The sequence below is a fragment of the Athene noctua genome, chromosome 5 (assembly GCF_965140245.1).
Source record: "Athene noctua chromosome 5, bAthNoc1.hap1.1, whole genome shotgun sequence".
Lineage (NCBI taxonomy): Eukaryota > Metazoa > Chordata > Aves > Strigiformes > Strigidae > Athene > Athene noctua.
In genome coordinates, this window is record NC_134041.1 from 48,684,771 (window position 1) to 48,705,247 (window position 20,477).

At 35.1% G+C, this 20,477-nt stretch overlaps 1 protein-coding gene across 2 annotated transcripts in view; it reads left to right on the plus strand.

Annotated features, from left to right (window-relative positions):
* The window catches only part of HECTD2 (HECT domain E3 ubiquitin protein ligase 2), a 40,782-nt gene extending 30,800 nt beyond the window's left edge, over positions 1-9,982 (plus strand). For both annotated transcript variants that reach the window (XM_074907430.1, XM_074907432.1), the window contains exons 15-21: positions 784-942; positions 1,369-1,443; positions 2,430-2,517; positions 2,820-2,926; positions 4,113-4,228; positions 4,855-4,998; positions 7,406-9,982. In XM_074907430.1, coding sequence (XP_074763531.1) covers positions 784-942; positions 1,369-1,443; positions 2,430-2,517; positions 2,820-2,926; positions 4,113-4,228; positions 4,855-4,998; positions 7,406-7,526 — 810 coding nt within the window. In that variant the 3' untranslated portion in view covers positions 7,527-9,982. The remainder of the gene's footprint in view (positions 1-783; positions 943-1,368; positions 1,444-2,429; positions 2,518-2,819; positions 2,927-4,112; positions 4,229-4,854; positions 4,999-7,405) is intronic.
* The last annotated feature ends 10,495 nt before the right edge of the window (positions 9,983-20,477 follow it).

Consider the following 20,477-nt stretch of genomic DNA (forward strand, 5'->3'; position numbering starts at 1 on the left):
GTTGGAAAATACTAGAATTAAGATTCAATGTGCAAGTTCCTTGTGTATAGGTTGTAATTTTTTATGTACTTACACCTCTTGAGTTTCATTCAGTAAACATAAATGAGCCTGTATGCATTAATATTCCTAGGTTTTCTGTTGTGCTCATTGATGAAGTCCTCAGACAAATGATTAATAATAATATATGCTAATCACTAAGTTGAGATGACAATGTCCTCATTTTACTGATTGCAGTTGGACCACATGATTTTCATAGATTTCTTCCAACTAAACTATTCTGTTCTAGTGAGAAGCTGAGTTATGAACTGGATTCTTCTAATTTCACAACATACACTTAAATGTGCTAGCTGATGAGCTGTAGTGCCAGTGCAGGTTTGTCTTCATGCCTCTAGATTTATTTAAGAGAAAAATTGCTATGTTGAGGTCTCTCCAGAATTTTCTTATTAAAAATATCTACAGTTCTCTTTAAAAACTTTTTTCGTAACAATACTTTGTAACAATTTATTCTAGAAATGCTTGTATAGAGTATTATGATGAAGATTCTCAAGTGTTCTGTCAATGTGCATCATTTGACCATTTTAATTACTACTTAATTGTAATCCAAAACTGTATTTAAAATTGTCAGAACAAAAAAAATTATTTTCATTCCTTCTGTTTGTTTAGCATGTGTTAGTTTAGGATGAGTGTGCTAACTAGAATCTTAAAATATTTTTTTCAAGTTACTTAAAATATTAACTATAATAAGGATGTGTGGTGTTTGCCCTTAACATTTGACATGTATAGCTTATGGGACTTGCTGTATATAATAGCATTACCTTGGATATTCGTTTCCCACCTTGCTGTTACAAGAAATTATTGAGTCCTCCCATTGTTCCCTGTGATCATAACACACTTGTAGGCATCTGTGATGTCACATTAGATGACCTGTTTCAGATTATGCCTGTAAGTATTATGTTTTTTTAAGAGGCTAAATTACTGATTTAAAACCTGGTTTATTTATATTTAATGCTTGAATTATAAACTGTTTGAAAACAGCCTTTGTTTCATCACAGGCTGATAAAGTCTCCATGTTTTCTAGCATAGCAGAATTGTGGATCTACTTGAAGTTAGAATACCAAAATCTGATACGAACACACTAGACGCATTTTTAGTAGTAAACAGGAAAATATACATTTATAGTGAAATAAAAATAAACAAGTATATATGCACATGCATATTAATTAAGCAGTGAGGTTTTTCTTTATGTACACATTTTGATTATACAACTTTTTCCAAGATACTTTCTGTATAAAGTAATGATTCTGGCACGTCCTTGCAAAGTACATCACGTAGTTTGTAGATTTACTTAAGAGTTTTTACTTATTGTAGGAACTGGCCCATGGACTGAGTGAACTTCTGTCCTATGAAGGCAATGTCGAAGAGGATTTTTACTCAACCTTTCAGGTCATTAAATACACAATTATATGTGATTCTCAAACTCATTCAGTAATTTTTTTCCAATGTTTCTGCAATGGAGTGGTCTACTACTCTGTGATTGCTGATTGTTTGGAATATAACTGCATGGGCATTAAAGCTTGCCTCAAGACCAGTCTAGACCTGGGGCTTCAGGGCATACAGAGGCTGGCTCCCTTACCGGGCTTTAAGCTGTGGTCCCCTGGCAGTGTAGGTGGATTTGAGCACTGACTGCCAGGGTTGCATGGCCAACTGCTGGTGTATTTCCAGCTCTCACGCTATCACCTTGCAATCGGTGACCTGATTTGTGGAATTCATCTGACCGCAAAACAATCCATTTTCTGTCTAACCCAGATGCTAGACAAAGCTTACTCTGGTTATTTTATATGCTTTGTCTAGGAAATCTCACTTGAACAATAGCTTGTTCAAGTTATGATAGCTTTGCCTGACCTGGATGTCTAACTTCTACTTCAATCAAGAAAGTCTTTTTAATTTCTTCATTGTTTTAGAACACATACTAGTTAGTAAAATTTAATGCTTGTTTATGGATGTGTATTGGACTAGTATTGACCTTTTTTTCCCTCAGTTTTGAGTTGCATTATTGTCAGACTATATAAGACAATAGTGGGTACTTTTGAGTTCCTAGGTGAGCTTCTGTGGAACAAATACCTTCTTGATTTAATTTGATGCTCATAATTTTTCATACAGGAGAAAAATGTATGTGGTTCCAGAGCTTGTAGGTCAGTTTGGTATGCCACTGTCTAAGCGGTTCAGTTTTTTACTTTGAATAACAATTTCTTGAGCAGTTTGTTGAAAATTGTAACACTTAACACTTAAAAATCCCACAACCCTTAGAATTGTAGCATGTGCTAAAGAGAGAGATGGGGAAATACATGAAATAATAAATACAAGCTTTGTAGCTTGTGAGTATATTAATGTATTTTCCAGTACTGACATTGACTCCTCTTTTTCTCCAGGTTTTTCAGGAAGAATTTGGTGTTATAAAATCTTACAACTTAAAGCCAAATGGAGATAAAATTCCAGTCACAAATCAGAATAGGAAAGGTACTTCAATATTAACTACACATATTTGGCAGATTTGTTTGTCCTGTTCCTTATAAGTCTAGGTTTTCTCTAACAAAGTGGGAAAATGAAATTACTGTAGGTCCTACCAATTTAATATCTACCAATTTAATAGTATCTGAAGTGAAATGCATTAATTTTTCTTAATTCAGTATCATTTGAGAGCAAAATTATTATTTTAAAACAAATTATTATTTAAACAAATTATTGAATTAGTATGATTATTAAACAAATTATTATTTTAAAATATTATGTAGCAAAATAAAATGGTTTTTCTTTTCTAGAATATGTGCAGCTCTATGTTGATTTTCTTCTCAACAAATCAATCTACAAACAATTTGCAGCTTTCTATTATGGATTTCATAGTGTCTGTGCTTCATATGCATTACTGGTAAGAATAAGATGAAACATAATTCTACTTCTGTTTGAAATATGTGACAATGACATCTAAATTAAAGAATTACACTGGATGATTTTAGGAGTCATGAAGATTTTTGATTAATCAAGGTAGTTGATTAATCCAACATAAACAGAAGAAATTAAGCAGGTAATCAACTGTTCTCTGTAGTGCTCCATTGAAAACAGATAAATAAAGCTCCATAAATTAGGTTTCTGAGTAGGCATTCACAGACACTTCACGGGTTCTCCTGTAATTGGGTTACAAGGATTCTCTGTATCCCCTACAGTTACGAGCAACAGAACAACTGTGTGCTCGAATGACTCCTCTGAAAACACCTATTACTTTTTGCAGGAAGAACACTCAGTGATGTTGAGATTAAACATTCTTCCGTATTCAGTCCTGTTTGGCTGTTGGAATGCCTTTTATAATTTACATCATCCCTTGTGCAGTAAGAAGAGAAAGAAGCAGCAATTACAATTTGCATGAGATTTTCTTCATTCCTGTGAAATTAGCCAAGTATGACATGCTTGCAGCAAAGTGAGATGTGACTTCAGGGGAGGTTCTGGAAGGAGAATGAATATACATTGAAATGTTCTGACATACTTTCATGCAATTTAATGATGTTGTTGTAAAGGAATAAGTAGTTTCTGCAGGTGTAAGTTTAGCAATTGTTAAACATGGTTTACTGTTATGTGTGTTTGCTTTGCACAGCAGTGTGTACAATTAAGAGTCAAGTTCTGTCAGCCGCTGCTAGTCATCGACCTATACTGGGACTTTTCAGTGTAAATGAAATGGAAGTTGTAACCAAAATTCAGATCAAGACCCTCCCTCTGAATTTCATACATACACATTTAATTTTCGTCCTGACCCATTTGTAATCTAATCTGATGACAAGCAAGTCAGTGTAATAAATATAAGAACGAAAAAGAAGTGAGGAACAAAAATACATTAAAATATGATGTTATCTGGTAATTTGCTTTTTACTATGTGCAGTAGCAAGAGATTCTTCAAAGTACTGAGGAATTAATTTTTCTATAAAACAATATGTATCTAAGTTAGATATATAGCGAATTATATTCTGTTAATTTTTCTATAGCACCAAAAGAAAAATCCAATCTGAATCTAGTAGCATCACTTCTTTAAAAAAATGAAATATTTTATCCTTGATTTCTGGCAGCTACTTCGTCCTGAAGAAGTTGAAATTCTTGTCTGTGGCAGTCCTGAACTTGATATGTCTGCTTTACAGCGAAGTACCCAATATGAGGGCTACCAAAAAACTGATCTTACTATACGGTAGGCATAATTTTTTTTCATTCTAATTACTGAGTTTAAAAAAAAATCATAGAATGGTAGTCTGTTGGGAATAATCTCTTCAAGGATAATATGAGAATGATTGAAGTTTTAAAAACCAATCTCCAAATAAGACAAAGACACTATTATCTGTAAGTAGGAAGAGTTAGATCCTTAATGGCATGATGTGTTGCTGAATACCTTTAAAAGGTTACAATCAGCTAGAAGTAGTTTTAAGAGAGTAGCTTCAAAACCTGCATAGTGAAATCTGAGTCTTTATTTTTATTATCCAATCTTCTAAAAACGCTTTTTCTCTTCCAATTCTATTTGATACTAAGGATGTTTATATTCGTGAGTAGAAGGCATTTATATTTTTATAGAAAAGTGGATTTGGGCATCATTTGACAAGATATCATTCCATAATTCATAAAACATTGTACTTGTCGAGTCCTTAGGAATTTATTTAACCTTGCGTATTAGGATAGTACTGATGTCCTATATATTACGTTAATTAAATTCTCAGTAGGTGACAGTCATCACATAGTACTTGCAGTTGTATTATTATGCTCTTAATTGTTTTGTCATATGGCAAGTTACACCATTTTCTTTTCCTTTGGCCCTGAACATAGATACTTTTGGGATGTAGTACTTGGATTTTCTCTTGACCTTCAAAAGAAGCTGCTACATTTTGCTACAGGAAGTGATAGAGTACCTGTGGGAGGAATGGCTGATCTGAATTTCAAGATTTCAAAGAGTGACACATCCACTAATTGGCAAGTTGTTTTCTGGATTTTTAAATTTTTTTGTTAAATTTATTTTCTGAGAGCCCTTGTCACTTTTGAATGTCTTTTTAAAAGAAGAGAAAACTAATGTAAAAGGAAGAAACTGCATGGACTCCTTTAGTTTGTCTTTAGAATGTTATTATACCCATTTATTGATTACATAAATTTTGCAGATGAGCATATGATACAAAATTGATTCTCCAGTCAGTGTTTACATTTGGGGCCAGGAAGTCTTTATGTATAGAGATTCCTTACATGTTTTCAATTCAAATAAAATATTTGTTTAATTGTTCTTAACGTGACAGCTGAACTAATGAAAATATACTGTGAATCACCATTAATTTTTCTGAATTTGTTGAGTATGTTTGTCATTATGCATAGGAGCCCCTGCAGATGCAGGAAATGCTTGCATTCTTTTTTGATGGTCTAAACAAGAATTTTAACATGTATGAAGAGATGTAGCTTTAGGGTCTCTGGTAAGTGTGTAGCTAATAGAGTTTGCTCAGAAGAAATAGGAACAAAACAGCCTTGTAATTTCGTTGTGAAGGTTAAATTGTTCATGCCAGGTTCTTATGTTTCTGGTAGTGTTTTATTTTGTATTGAATTGACTTGAGAAATTCCACATACTTTGCAGCTAGTATTTTTCATCTCAAGACTGGAGAAAGTCAGTTTAAATAATCTGGAAAGCTGTATAGAAAAGCTGACTGTTCTGAAGCTCAGTGCTAAGCAGTAATTGCTGCTAAGCAGTAATTACTGGCTTGACCTAGATTTCTGAAACGTAATCAAAATACTTAAATGGAGCTATATTTTTAAAGTCAAAATTTTGTTGGGTTTTCTGTGGAGAGCTGAATTAAATGCATAAACAAAATAAACTTTGGTTTTGTTTTTAAATTTGGTTTATCTCATTACTAACATATTTCTAATGCTGATAACTGGTTCCAGTAACATGTTAAAGGAATGTGAGGATCTGATGAAAAATTAAGAAATAGCAGTCTATGTTGAATCTCTGTTTAAGTTCATTCTACTGTAAATTGTTCTTTTTCTTAAAAATGGGAAAATGTGTTTTGAAATAGTGTGCACTTTAAAATTATGTAGGTCTGTGTTTTGCAAGATAATTGTTGCATTCAGACAATCCTGCCTGCACAGGGAATGATGTAGACATGTTGGCATTGCATTGCTCACACAATAGGACCAAAGAATATAATAGCAATAAGAATTGCCAAATGAATATCCAGTTTCCCAACTTTCCAAATTCTGAAGCATGTGACTCCAGTCTCATTAACAGATCTTTGCTTGCTTGTTTAAAGGGTGGGAGAGATAAGTAGCTTGGGTTTCCAGATCTGGTGGGATTCTACCCCTTTTCAAGAATGTTTGCTAATGACCAAAGGCCAAGCTGCTGCCATTCAAAAAACTAAGGGCTTCAAGGAAAACGGAACTGGAGAGCTTTTGAGTCACATATTAAGATTTAACTTTTAAGTGTCCAAGTTTTGGAAATTTTTCAGGGTGTTGGGTTAATTCCAAATGTCAGGTTGAGCTTCAGCTCATTGCCTTTTTCCTCTCTCCCCACAAGTAATCAGTTTTAGGACAAGTCTATATCATCAGTGCTGTCCTGTGTGTCACATGAGAATATAAAGGGCAAGAAGATCCCATAGCTTCTCATTGCCTGTGGCTTTGAGACAGGATGTTAATGGCATCTCATACTGCTGGCAAAACAAATGCTTCTGCTACTGAAGAACAGTTCTTATCAAACTAATCCATTCTAGTGAGGAGCAGAGTTTCCAGTGTTTCAGTCAGGCAGTTCTAAGGGGTATCTGCAATATATATTTCAAACAGCTCTCAGAAGAAACTTGCAACTGAAAGTGCTGGTGTGGCTAAGACCAAAATTTGTGAACTGTTGTTTTTCCAGGCCTTCTAGCAGCACCTCAGTACTCTGCATACATCTGTAAAGATGTATTTTACCAACCTGAACTTTGAGTTCTCACGGTAACTGTGGTTCATCTAGGTGCCTCTATACTTATTGCAAGACACACCTTGCTTCTTTGGGTTGAGGATTCTGATTACACCCAGATTTTGTATTTAGAGAAAAAGTGATTTTGAAGTCACGTGGTACCCAGAGTTTCCAAAACCTGGAAGGAGATGTTTCCAACTTAACAAAAAAAGAAAGGTGGGGAGGGGAGTTGCAGGCAAACAAATTCACCTGAGGTACATCCAACAAACGGTGTTATTTGTGTTCAACACAGCTTGAGCCAACATTAGGATCAATGTTCCTTTTACAGGGTTTCTTATTTAAGTAATGTTTGACTGAATATGTGTAGGCAGTTGGCAGTGTTCTGCTTCTATTGTATTATTATTAAATGTGAGGGGTTTGTTTATCTTTTTTTTTTTTAAATTATTTTAGGTTACCTGTGGCCCATACTTGCTTCAACCAGCTCTGTCTCCCTCCTTACAAGAACAAGAAGGAACTGAAGCAAAAGTTGATCATTGGAATTTCAAATGCAGAGGGTTTTGGTCTAGAATAAAATGAAATACTTCAAGAACAGCATTTTTATGTAGCATTCACTCTCTTCTAATTGTGCCTTTAAGCTTTTTGTTGTTATGTCTTGATACTGTGCCAGTCTTACCCAACTTAGATTTTTTTTTTTTTTTATTAAATATGAAGTGTATGTTTTTTCCTGAATGGCAATACATTTACTGCTTGCTTTATCACAGAAAATAGCTTTCTTCATACAAAAACCTAGTCTATTTGATAAACAAAACCCAACTAAGACAATTTCTAAGTTATAGTTTGTTTCTGTTTTTTCTTAATAGCACTTTATCATTAATCATAATTCCTTTATACCACAGGTATCCCACTGGGACATAATATACAGAATATTTCTTTATTTGTTAATCCCAGTGGTAGAATGTTTTCAATTAACATGAGTAATAGAAAAAATATAACATACAGCATGTAGCCATATTTTCACAAAGGCAAATAGGCATTTTAGTCTTTATAAAATGTATGCAGTTTTAATATTCTGGTTTTCCTTCTCAATGAAACAGGCTGTCTAAGAAGCATGTAAATAACTGCCTGTGAACAAATAGGGTTTTGATAGTGCCATTTACTGTTAAAAATTTATTTTTTATGAATAAGAGGTTTTAGATGTTCTATATTCAGCTTTTACACTTGACTGTACGAGAATGTTAAAAGGTACTTTTTTCAGTTTGAGGGGATTCAAGTTCAAACTACAGGTATTAAGCAACTTGTATGTTCATTCTTTGACAGCAAACTAACCAGATCTACTGTAGCGTTATTGTAAAAAACCTACATGTTTAAAATAAATTCCACGTATGGTGAAATATTTCAGGAAATAACTAAATCCACAACACATGGAAAAACTGATATAGTGTATCATGGTATCATTTTTTTCAGCAACTTTACTGAAGGTTTTAAGTAAGCTGTGACAAAAGTGAATACAATAACATTTCAGAAGAATGTTGAAGCTTTCACTAACTTGAAGGCCAGCATTTAAAGACAATGTTTTGTGGTTTTCACTGCACAAACTACATGAAAAGAATTCTTGGTATGATTGCTCTGAGTTAGTAAATTAGGAGCTGGGAAAGAAACTGGTTCTAAAATGCAAATGTAATTATAAGTCTGGGTTTTATTCATTAAATGGAAAGAATTTATCAGCATGCAGTATATTATTTTTTTAATATGAATAGCTACTGTGTGTATAGATTTTTCTTTCAGCTGAATGAGGCCCAGATCATTCAAGACACTGGCATCTAATTTGTCAGCTTTCCCCATTGACTTCTGCTGGGGCATGGATGCTTAAGTATCTTGTGGTGTCTATACTCAATTGCTTATTTGCAAGAAGAGTAAAATATTATATTATTCTTATTTTCCCCTCTCTGTATTATTTATGTACAACCAACAGATTTACACATGATGAACAAATTCATCTGCCTAATCCATAGTTAAAAAGCTGTTGTGGATTTTCTTCAATAGCTAAGTGTAAATTTTATTTTATTCTATTTCCTACAGAAGGTACTGGTGACTTTATCTCTTCTTAAATAGAACAGTAAACAGTAGGATATTTAAAAATATTTGGCACTGTATTCATTGTGATGTCCTTGAAACCAGTAATAAAATTTCTATTGGATTCAGCCTGGAACAAAACTAGATTAGCATGGAGAGTGTTAAAAGCAGCGCTTGTGCATTTTACATTGTCCTAAATAGAGATTTTTAGTTAATTTTAATTTACAGGATTTCAGATGTTAAGAAATAAATTGAACTTTCACCATTGCACTGACTGAACTAGATATCTTTTAAGCAATGTTAAATTTTTAAAAGCTGAATGTGAATGTAGGTAAGAAATCTGGAAACAAACACCTCCCCCCTTCTCCCTCTCTGTAGAATTGAATACATGGAAGGTTGGTTTATGAATAAAGAGCTATACAGTTTATCTGAAAACACGGCAAATTAGCCAAGATATTTTTTTATGGCTTAAGCCCACTTTTAATAACTATTTATCTATTATGGTTAAAATACAAGCTTTATCTTCTTATTTTCACTGAATTGCACCTTGCCTTGGGTTTAGTTTTATTTATTGAAGCTTTTTTGATTTAACTGTGTAATATTACCTCAGAATTCTAAAAAGGCTATTGTATTTGCATCAGTTTTTAAATAAGATTGTCATTCAATGACATTTTATATATTTCCTGATGTTGATAAATTAAATAGTAAATTTTGTATTTGTTAAATGAAAGTATTGCACTGTATTTATGAAATAAGCCTCTGGTCATTTAAAAACTTTTCCTCAATGATGTTTTTTTGGTTTTTTTGTCTTGCCCTGTAATCCAGCAAATCTTTTTTTATCTCCATCATTGTTTTGTACCGTACAAAAGAAATCTGGTTTGTATAAACTTGTTCATTACTAAGTATCTATTTTTATGTATTAAAATTGTGCAGTCATTAAATCAAATATTTCAATTTCTGGCCTCACTTGTCTAATTTCAGGTTTTCAAAATGTATCATTGGGTTTAAAAATATGATAAACCTATCTGCTTTTGTCTTACTTTTCTTTTGATAAGTTTTCTTTACAGCAACAGTTTTGCTAAAACATTGCATGGCTCACTGAAAAGGAAACTGAGTTTCAACTACCAGACAGAAGAATATTCTATATTTATAGTCAAAATTACAGGTGTAATAATGCTGTAAAATAGCATGGATCCTCAACTTAATTTTCCTTTTTTTTTATTTCCTCGGTTGCAAGATTACTTTGTGGTTCAAGGAGAGGCAAAGTCAAGATGTTGTATGTTTGATCCTTTTCAGACTAATTTTAACATTAAAATCAACAGGTGCAGGTAACAAGAGCATCATGCTTTCTCATGGACATGGGTTCTGACCACAGAACCAATATCTGGCCAGATTCAAACTTGCTTGTCTCTTTTGTACCACTCAAGTTACCTACAGGTGGCAGCAAACATATGGACTGAAACCACTTAATTAGATGTCAGACTTAACTAACTAGTAGATCATTTTAACCTCTTAACTAACAGTAGATAATTTTAAGTACAAGTAACGGAGAAGTTGTATCTTACAAATGTGTAGCACAAATAATTTCAGATTGACAAAATCAGCAAATATAAATTGGCTTCTATCAAATGGATATGGAGGAGGGAGAAGCAGTTGCTTCTGTCCAGCATTGGGTTTTGAAAATATCTTCTCTTTCCATGAAGAGTTCCCTAGTGTGTTATTGGGATCAGTGAGAGACTCTGCCAAAGCCTCAAAGAGACTGATTGTTATTGACCTCTGAACAGTCAATAGCCTCAAGACTGATATTTGGAAAGGGATTAGGAAACATAGCTGCTTTGACCTGTTCCAACTAGGGATAAGATGGCTAGTGCTGAGGTTTTTTTCATTTTTTGGCTCAAAGTGGTGAGGTTGCTTCTCTGTAGTTGTAGTTGTTAGTGGTACTGGTTGACTTGCTTCAAAAGCAAATGCTTTACCTGTTGTTATTTTTCATAGCTGTGGTATTTAATATTCTTTTAGAATCCTTCCCTGAAAAAAATGAAATATCTTAAAGGTCCCTCAAAACCTCTGTTTTCATTTACTGACTGGCAGACTGTAAGAGCATGTGTTTTTTCTTCTAGAGCACCTAGTTATCTTCCAAGAAAACTTACTTTTTGTCTCTGTCAAGTAATTTTCCATTCTATTGGGACTTTGTTGTTGTATATGTTGCTGAAGTTACTTGCACTTTTGAAGATTCATAGTGTCTAGGTAAATAATAATGAGATGGTTTGGACTGCCACAGCTGTTTCATTTGTGTTAGAAATTCATAGTCAGTTGGATTTTGTTGTTAAATTCATGAGCAAATGTGGACCCCCTGAGATCTGCCCCTTTCAAATTGTTAGTTAAATTCTTGTTAAAGTCTTTAAACTCCAGTGGCTTTATATAAAATAGAGCAGGGGAACAGGTGTGGAAAGGGTTATTATACTTTGATATAGTTAGTGCATTCACAGCTGTAGAATGGGTATTTAGTTCAAAAATAACTTGTTCTACAACCTACATTTAGGAAAGAACTCTGAGGTCAAGGAAGATGAAAAGATTTTGTCTTTGAGGATCTGGTAGAGTAGTTGCTTATGAAGCTATGGAAGGGTGGTAGAATTTCATGTAAGTTGGGCAGTACTTAAGTTCAGTTTCAGACTCTTTTGCAGTGCTAATGATAAATAATACCTATACGTGTGAGAACAGGATATATACATTAATGGTTTTGTTGCATGTTTCAGGAGTTTTATGTTCTACCACAGTAAGGCTTCATTTACCATTTTTATTTTTGGCATTAATTTTTATGATTTGATATTTGTAGTGAGCGATGAACAGACTTTTACTTTCTGTTGCAATGTTCTCTTCCCATGAAAATTGTCCTAGATTATGTAGATGTGTGATGGTCAGGTTTAACTTACAGGCTTCTTGTTTATATGGTGCTTTAACTCTATAGAATGCGTTCATATTAACCAGGGGAAGTGCATCTGTTCTGACATGGTCCTTTGTATCTTTACACTAGCACCTCTGGCTGCTACCACACTATGGATAATAACAATCCAGTCTCCACTGGTTTCTGTAGGCATTGTCAGAACACGACTATTTCAAACTGTGTTAAGTTATTCAACCCATCTTGTCAGTGAGTTTACTCAATGTATGTACAATCTCTTTGCTCTAGAGGAGAGCTAGAATATTCATTTATTTTGATCATAGAATCACAGAATCATCTAGGTTGGAAAGGACCCTGGAGATCATCTAGTCCAACCATTCGCCTAGCACCGTTCCCACCTACAGCATATCCTTAAGCTCTAAGTTGACCCTACTCTTGAACACCTCCAGGGATGGGGACTCCACCACCTCCCTGGGCAGCCCATTCCAACGCCTAACAACCCGCTCTGTAAATAAATGCTTCCTAATATCTAGTCTGAACTCTCCCTGGCACAGCTTGAGGCCATTGATGTTCATTTCATGTCAGCAGTGATACTGTGGAGGGCAGGAACAGTGTTTTGTCCCCTGGAAAATAAATCTAGCTGGATATAAAGGAGCCAAAGCACAGTCATTTTGAAAACAGTGTAGTTTAAATTCAAACGTGTGGCTCTTGGTTTTGGTTGTCTTCTAGTGACTTTATGTAACTTCCCACACCTTATTTTCAAGGACTGTGGTGGCAGCATCTATACTGCTCGGGGGTTTTAATAGTTGGCCTTGGTTAATAGGAAGGAATCGGTAGATGGGCCAGTAATGTATGCCATGGTGAGCAGAGAAGGCACGTAATTTTGTCATCTACTTTACAAAGGGATCCTTTCCCATATCTTTCTGGATTCCAAGATGGAGGAGTATCCTGCTCAGACTTTAAAATTCCCTAACAAGACATGTTCTGTCCTACTTAAATGCATCATATTCATTCTTAAACATTTCACTTCATTAATAGAAAAATTAATTAATCATGGCAGATAAATGTGACCTATGTAAAATAGAGTTGAACACAGGAAAAATTTAGTTAGTAGTGGAAGAAAAAAATCTACTTTCTTATACAATAGTTCTATAGAATTGTTTTTGAGTTGCAGAAATATGATTTTATTTCCTTAACTGATGAGGTTTAATTTTTCTGGTAACTAATATCTTAGTTTAAGAACTGAATAATTTTTCTTTAGTTCAATCACATTAGATAAATCTAAAACTTGAGTAAACTGTAATATTTTCCCATGTGCACCGCTGTATAGTGCTTACTCCGTTGTCTAATTGTACTGAAATCAATAAAATGTTCTGCATCACTTTTCTTTCAGAATCCCAAATTTTCTGACAATTTTTATAGAGAAAAGAATATTTTCCCAAGCATTGAAAGCACTTGGTATTCATTCAAACCGAAGCTTTTAAAGTAGTAACATACTTTTGTTCCTGTTGCATATACACAGCCTCATTGCATTTTCTTTTGGGTGGTTTTGGTTTAGGATTTGGAACCTATTCAGTGATGTCTTTCTGTGTATTGATTGAAATGCATTAAGCTATTAGCTCAAATGGCATGTTCTGGAAGGTGAAAACTCTTTCCAGTAGCCTGTGCTACTGGAAGTTCCTGTAAATCTGTGAAAAGGATTCTAAGTTAATAATTTCTTACTTTGCTCTGTTAGTTACCAGATAGGGGCTGAAATCTCCTGAGGTATTACAACCAAGCTGTGTTTGAATTACCTAGGGGATGTTTGCTTTCATCCTACTGATCATCTGGCCCATGCTCACCCGCTTTCTACTTGTAATGGCTTTCACATGCTTATAGATTTTTAAAAATGTATTTCTTACACTGAAATATTCAATACCCATGAATTCTACCTTTTTAAAAAGTGAACTTGATTTCTTCAGTAGTCTATGATGTTGGCCAAGAAATCACAGGTACAGAACTAAAATATCATTGAAATTAGTTTAGAAGACCCAGTTTTATTTTCTATACTTGATTTTAAGAGTTCATCCTATAATCAAAGTTGATCAGGCATCATTAACTCAGCTATGCTGAGAGCTGTGTCTGCTGTATTCATTCCCTGGGTTTTTTTGTGTAAACTACCTTAAGCATGTAACCAAAATGTGAGAGATACGATAGAAGTAAGTTTTTGTATTAAAGTGATAGTGCAGAAAGTTTTTGAGGTCTTTGCTTGATTTCCTGTCCCCATGTGCTAGCTGTAGTTGTGTGCATTTTTCATTTTTAACTGTTTGCAATCGGTATGCTGCAGTTGTGAATCTGAAGGTGTAATTGCTTGCATCATTCTTCATATCATTAGTTGTTCAAAAGAAAAAATGAACTTCTGGGTTTCCATTCCTTGTCTCCAGAGCACCAACTGATGCTTCAAGGCTTCTATATTTGATGGTGCAAAGGTATTCTCAGTTTATCTTTTACCCTTCATTTTCTTCTCAATTTATTTGTTGCTGACTTTATTAATGGAGTTTATTAATTATATATGACATAAGCACAGATGCTATGTTTAATCATGCATTCAGCTAGCATTTTCATACTTGTAGGTGTACCGTGAAGAAGAAATTACTACTTTCATGCAGACAACTAATCCCTGGCTAATCTCTCCAGTCATTACTTATAGCAACAATATGCATTCTTTGCATAGTGATGCTGCTTTTCACTGTGTTCAAGATCTACTGTCATTCATAATAAAACGGATATATAATTGTAGAATGATAAAGAAATGGAAGCTTTCAATTTGAGTTTCCCTAGATGAGGAAGCCATCCCTTGAGCTGTTTGTGAGAAATCTTTTTCCTCTTTTTTTCACTAGTCTTAAGGTTTTATTTTGCATTTTCTCAAAACATAGGATAATTTAGGGGAATTTAACAAGACATTTTAGAACTGAATTGTCACATACACAGATGAATTATTTGGCTAGTTCTCTTGTCAGTCTGTATCCTGGCCACATGCAATGTCAATCTATTTGCAGCACATTTTCATAAATCAAAGTGATTCTAATATTAAGGAACACATAGATAAAGCTGCCCAGAAAGTATAATAAGTAGTTGTATGTCTAGGGTGCAACTTGTAAATGTGTCTTTGCTTCTTAAAACAAACAAACAAAAAGACTGGTTAAAAACAATGGTTCAGTGTGGTGGCAGGGGGAAGCATAGAGAGTCACTGTGCTTCAGCTCTCATTTCTGAGGAGCTACAACAGAGGCTACATATTGAAGACAACTTGTCTAGGAGAAATATCCCCCTGGGATAATGAGTTTCAGATCAGTCACTGTAATTTGATCTCTTTCTTTTTCTTGCAATTAGCTTATTTGAATTACCTTGAGGATGTTTGCTGTTCTTTCCTATTGATCTTGTCATAGCCCATGCTTATCTAATTTCTGATAATGATGGTTCCACGTGCATTCAGATTGTCAGAATTTAGATTCAAACTGAGCAGATGAGCTCCACTTACGAGATGAGAGAGAGGCTAAGGCTTCTCCTGGACCATATGAGATCCCACCCTATCTGACAATATTTAGAAAGCTAAAGAGTTAACAATATCTACCTCAACTCTGTCTAGATGGACCTATTTCTAACCAAGCTCTTGGTGCCTGCTCGGTTTGCCCCCCAGACCGCTGCTGCGGTGGCAGAGCTTGCCCGGGGCATGGCAGCATGCTTCAGTCAGCGGTGCCGTGCCAGGGCTGGAGCAACGTGGCTGCCGCTTCCCAGAGGCTGCAGCCCTTCGCTTCAGCTCTCTAAATGCTTCTCAGTGTTTTACTCCGGAGTTGTTACTACTTGTTGCTTTCATTGCTTGGCTGACATTTAGATCCGAGCTGAAGCTCGCTGAGTATCTTGCCTTTGATTCCATGTTTGATTTCCCAACCTTGTTTGAACAGGTTTTACTAGAAATTGATACATGGAGATGAGCAAAGAAATTTGAAATGCAGGTTTATTAACAAATTCACAGGATTAATAGCTCAAATACCAGTCTTTTTTTTTTTTTTTTTTAAGAAAATAATTATGGAAAAAAAATCTACCTGCCTTCTTTAGGTTTCACTTGTTCATGGTTTTTAGTGGGTGGACATACAGCTGTCCTGAGAATGTCGTAAATGCAAAATCCCGACGTACTAAATGTCTGCAATTAGCGTTCTTCTTTAATTAGATGCATGTAGGTATCTCCAGGATGACTTCACTGAGTTTGCACTGTTTGCAGCTTGGGTGTCAAAAGAGAAAACCAAGAAGGAGACTCTTACGTTTTGGACAGATCAGATACTACCACCAAGTTGTCAGCCAGGTGGTTGGTGACTTTTTTTAAAGCTTTTTAGATCAAAGCAGCTTTAGAAATGTACAATGTTGATATCATAGCTTCATTTGTCTTAATTATAGCCGATTAAGAGACAAAACATCTGCAACAAACACTATCTTAGAGCTTTTTGTCAGTAATAGCAAAGAAATTTTTACATAGGTTATCAAACCTAAAAGGAATGGTATAAAAAGAATGTGGAAATGTATTGCTTAGATCAGAGGTTCATCACAATTATGGATTATTACTAGTTCAAAGCAGCTAAATAAAGATGTCCAATATTATTTAACATACAGTACATGCTGGGCATTTTATGTCCATTATATCTTGTAAAACTGAGTAACAGCCTTCCCAGTTTACCTCAACTACCTTTTTTAACATAGGCGGATTGTGAAGAGAGAACCATAGAAAATACTAAACCAGACATTGGCAACTTGCATATAATGAAAAAAGATTTATTTATTTTTGTGTATTGAAGGGTGGGGTTTTTTGGATTTGTTTTATTTTGGTGGTTTTATTGGTGGGGTTCCCAGACTGCCCACAAGCAGAGCACAGGGTGACTTTGGCTGAAGGGAATTAAAAAACAAGAGGTAACTCTAGGACAATGTTCTAGTTTGTAACTACTCCCTACCTCCAGTATTAAATCTAGCCAGTAGTGTAAGTGCTCATTTCACTGATCACTTGGTTTTGTAGCAAATGTGTCTGATTTTTGCAGCAAGATAGGCCAATGTACATCAGAAATGACATTTGATAAATGGAGCATCCATAAAATAGAGCTACAGGGGTTTGCACTTAGAGCTATTCAAACCTATAGCAATTCTCCCTTGTGCCTTCAGAATCTGAGGTTTTGTCTGATCCAAAATTGCTGATAAAATTTAATGGCTAATTCCAGTTCATGAGTTTTGCAGGGAGAAATATTTGATTTACAAAGTAAGGGAGGTAGTGTGCCTTTCCAACCTTTCCATTCAACACTCAGGTGGTGGGAGCATTTACTGGCAATGGGGGAAATTGGCATTCAAGTTTTTTGAGGGCAGGATTTGAACTCGTGTTGCCCATAGACCATGAGCTCCTAAATCTGGTTTGCATCAGGCGGAGGGAGCCTGGCCCTCTCCTATTTGAAGTGAGCACACCGAGTTGCTCAGAGCACTGCGTTCTCCCACTGTTGTGAATGCTGTATGAGCTCTAGCTTTTAACTTCTGTAGTTGCTCTTGTTAAACATCTCTGAGTGAAATAAAAGCTTCATTTCTGATTCAGTGTGAACCAGGGCCTTCTGCTTCCTCACTTCAAGAAAATAAAATAGCCCTCACTGCACTTCTATTTTGATTTGATCTCAATTTTTGTTTTCTGAAAATGTTTTGGTTTGGTGGCTAAACCAAAATATTAATTATGCTCAGGAGTCGTGCCTGAAACCCTCCCTCCTGCTCATGAGGCAGGCATGACCTAAGAGGAGGACAGAAGAGGCTGAGAATGGGAAAGCATTTTGCAAAGTGTGGTAAGTCTAACAACTAAAGTACCATCATTCTTCATGTCTCAGTATGAAATTTTCCTGAGCAATGTGCAAAAATAACAAGCCAAAAAGATCTTAGTGGCTGAAAACAGAGAGAATACTATGAAGCCCATCATGGTAAATTGTTCAGTTATTACATAGCACTAACTTATTTTTTATTATTGAACTCAGAAAAATTACATGTTTTATTGCAATATCAAAGCTATATTCTTTGGGCTGTATTTAGCTGTTAATAAAACATCATAAACTGTCAAATAAGGCCTTGCCTGGCCTCTGAACCATCGAAGGGATTATTTTCTCTGGGGAAACTGCCTTCTCTCTGGGGAGAATTGGTGTAGAGTCAGGCTTTGAGCTGGGTAGCCACCAAGTGGAGCAGGCAGGGAGCCTCTGGGTCCTGGACTCAATTACCCTTCACATCAGGTGTGGAGTTTATTTCCTGGTGCTGGTTTATTTCAAAACATTTTCTTGTGTGAGAGCAAGAGATCTTATCACCAGTTCTTACTACTACTTTCCAATATTTCAGTCTGCATCCCACACTGTGCATAGTAATTCTGTGTGAACAAGTGCAATTCAAGGTATCCTAAAATTTCTGCTTCTATAGCATATGGAGAGGTTTGGAAATGTAATTTTTTAGAGGGTATTTGCAGAAGTCATACCAGCCAATGGATTATTATGAATGCTTTCTAGGTAATTTCTTCTGCAAAACTCTGTTCTGGGCTGCAGATAATTAAAGTTTAATTGCTCAGTTTGGTGTATGTTTTTTGCAGATTTTGTTAGTAGAACAACCTTTGCACTTCAAGTGCTGGAGGAGAGCATGCCTATGGCATTTTGAAATTATTTTCATCACAGAAGAACAGACCATTTTTCACAAAATCACATACAGGATTGAACCCAACCTTGTTTTCCTGATTTGTGGTTCTCTGTTCTACTTATTAGCTGGTTTTTTTCATGTAGATAAATTAAATATAGACAGTTTTAAAGAATACTGTGTTGAAAAATATGCATTTGGAGTCTCCATGAAACTTTGAGTTTTTAACATGCTTTCTAAGCTGAAAATAATCAATTTTTATTATAAAGCTTCAAGCAGTTTTGCAGAGATAGGTGTTGAGAATGGTGTGTCATTTGCATTATGAAGCATATCATGTTAGTCCTTATTCAAGCCCATGAAAATGCTCACTGGTTTCAGCAGGCTTTGGATGAATCCCGTATTTACCAACTTGTAAAAATGCTGTCAGTATAGAACTTGAGTTTTGATTGGATACAACCTGATTGGCAAAGACTTTCATAGAACTATTTCTACGCTTGCTAGTTTACAAAATATGTTCCCCGAACTTAACAACCTGATCAGTCATTCTTTCCTTATTTAGAAAAATCATAACTGTGTATAGAATTGCAATCTGCACAATGAAAAAGCATTTTTGAAGCTTTAATGTCTAATATTTTCCCCTTTTTTAAGCTTGGATGGTTTGTGAGTAATTATACCCAAAGCATAGAGCACACCATAAACACATGAAGCTGTTATCCCCTCTGAATATTCCTAAATTGCCTTATTATTAACTTAAATCTTATAATACCCCTGAAACACAAATACTCTCAGTTTTAATTGAGGAGGTATTTGTTTTCAGGTATCAGAAGGTAAACAGTGTTCCTGTAGGTTTTCCCCATGCATTTGAAGTACTACTACACTGAATATTATGCATCTTTTTCAAGGGACCTCTCATTCTTTAATGAACTCATTCTTGTCAAGCCAAGTAAAATATATTTAAATGCTCCTATAACTCTCCAGTCTGAGGGGAGGGATCATAATCAGCTTCAGGAACACTGTGGTTCTGAATATATTAAGGAGAAAAATTCTCAAAAGAGAAAAAAGAAAACAGCATAAGCAATTGTGCACCTGTTTCCCATGGGTATTTATGCAGCACATACTTAAACTTTTATATATATATCCCATTCAGTAAGAATTAATAGTACCATAAATTAACCGCTCCATTTCTATGTTTGGGCTCAGTTGTGCCTAACCACTTTCTGATATAATTCCCCTAGCTCCAGATGAATTTAACAATTTCCTAACACAACCTCTGCATCACTGTCCTCTGCACAACTCCCCTGAGGGTGCGGCTGCTGCAGAGCGCACAGATCCAGTCACTAACCTGCAGGCAATAGCTTCCATATGAATGCTATCTTCCAGAACTGTTGACTGCCTTTGAATGTTTAAAGTTTTGAGTGATCAGACTGAATTAATGAAGTAAATCAATGTCCAGAATGTGTAACCTTTGCAGTTTCTGCAGAAACATATGTATATTGGTATCTCGGCATGGACTTCTATAACTCATCACCTTTATCAAAATTCAATTTTGTAAATACTTTTAATACAAAAAAAAGACTTCTTTGGTCTAATTTGGTTTTATTTATTCTGAAATAGGGGAGTTTTGTCCACTAATCACTATCTGTAGCTCTTTTTCCCTTTTTTAATAGATCAGGTGTTTGTCAGTTGTCCTCTAAACTCATTCAAGAACTTTGACTCTGTCTAAGGCAAGAAATGCTGTTGATAGGTTGACATGAAATTCGTGGGGATGCTTGCTCAGGGCACGTGTATTGTCAGCACCAAAAGCTATGATTCACAGTGTTAGCAGACAAACAGCTATTTAAACAAGCAGAGCCATCATCCATCCTAAAGGTGCTCATTCATGATGG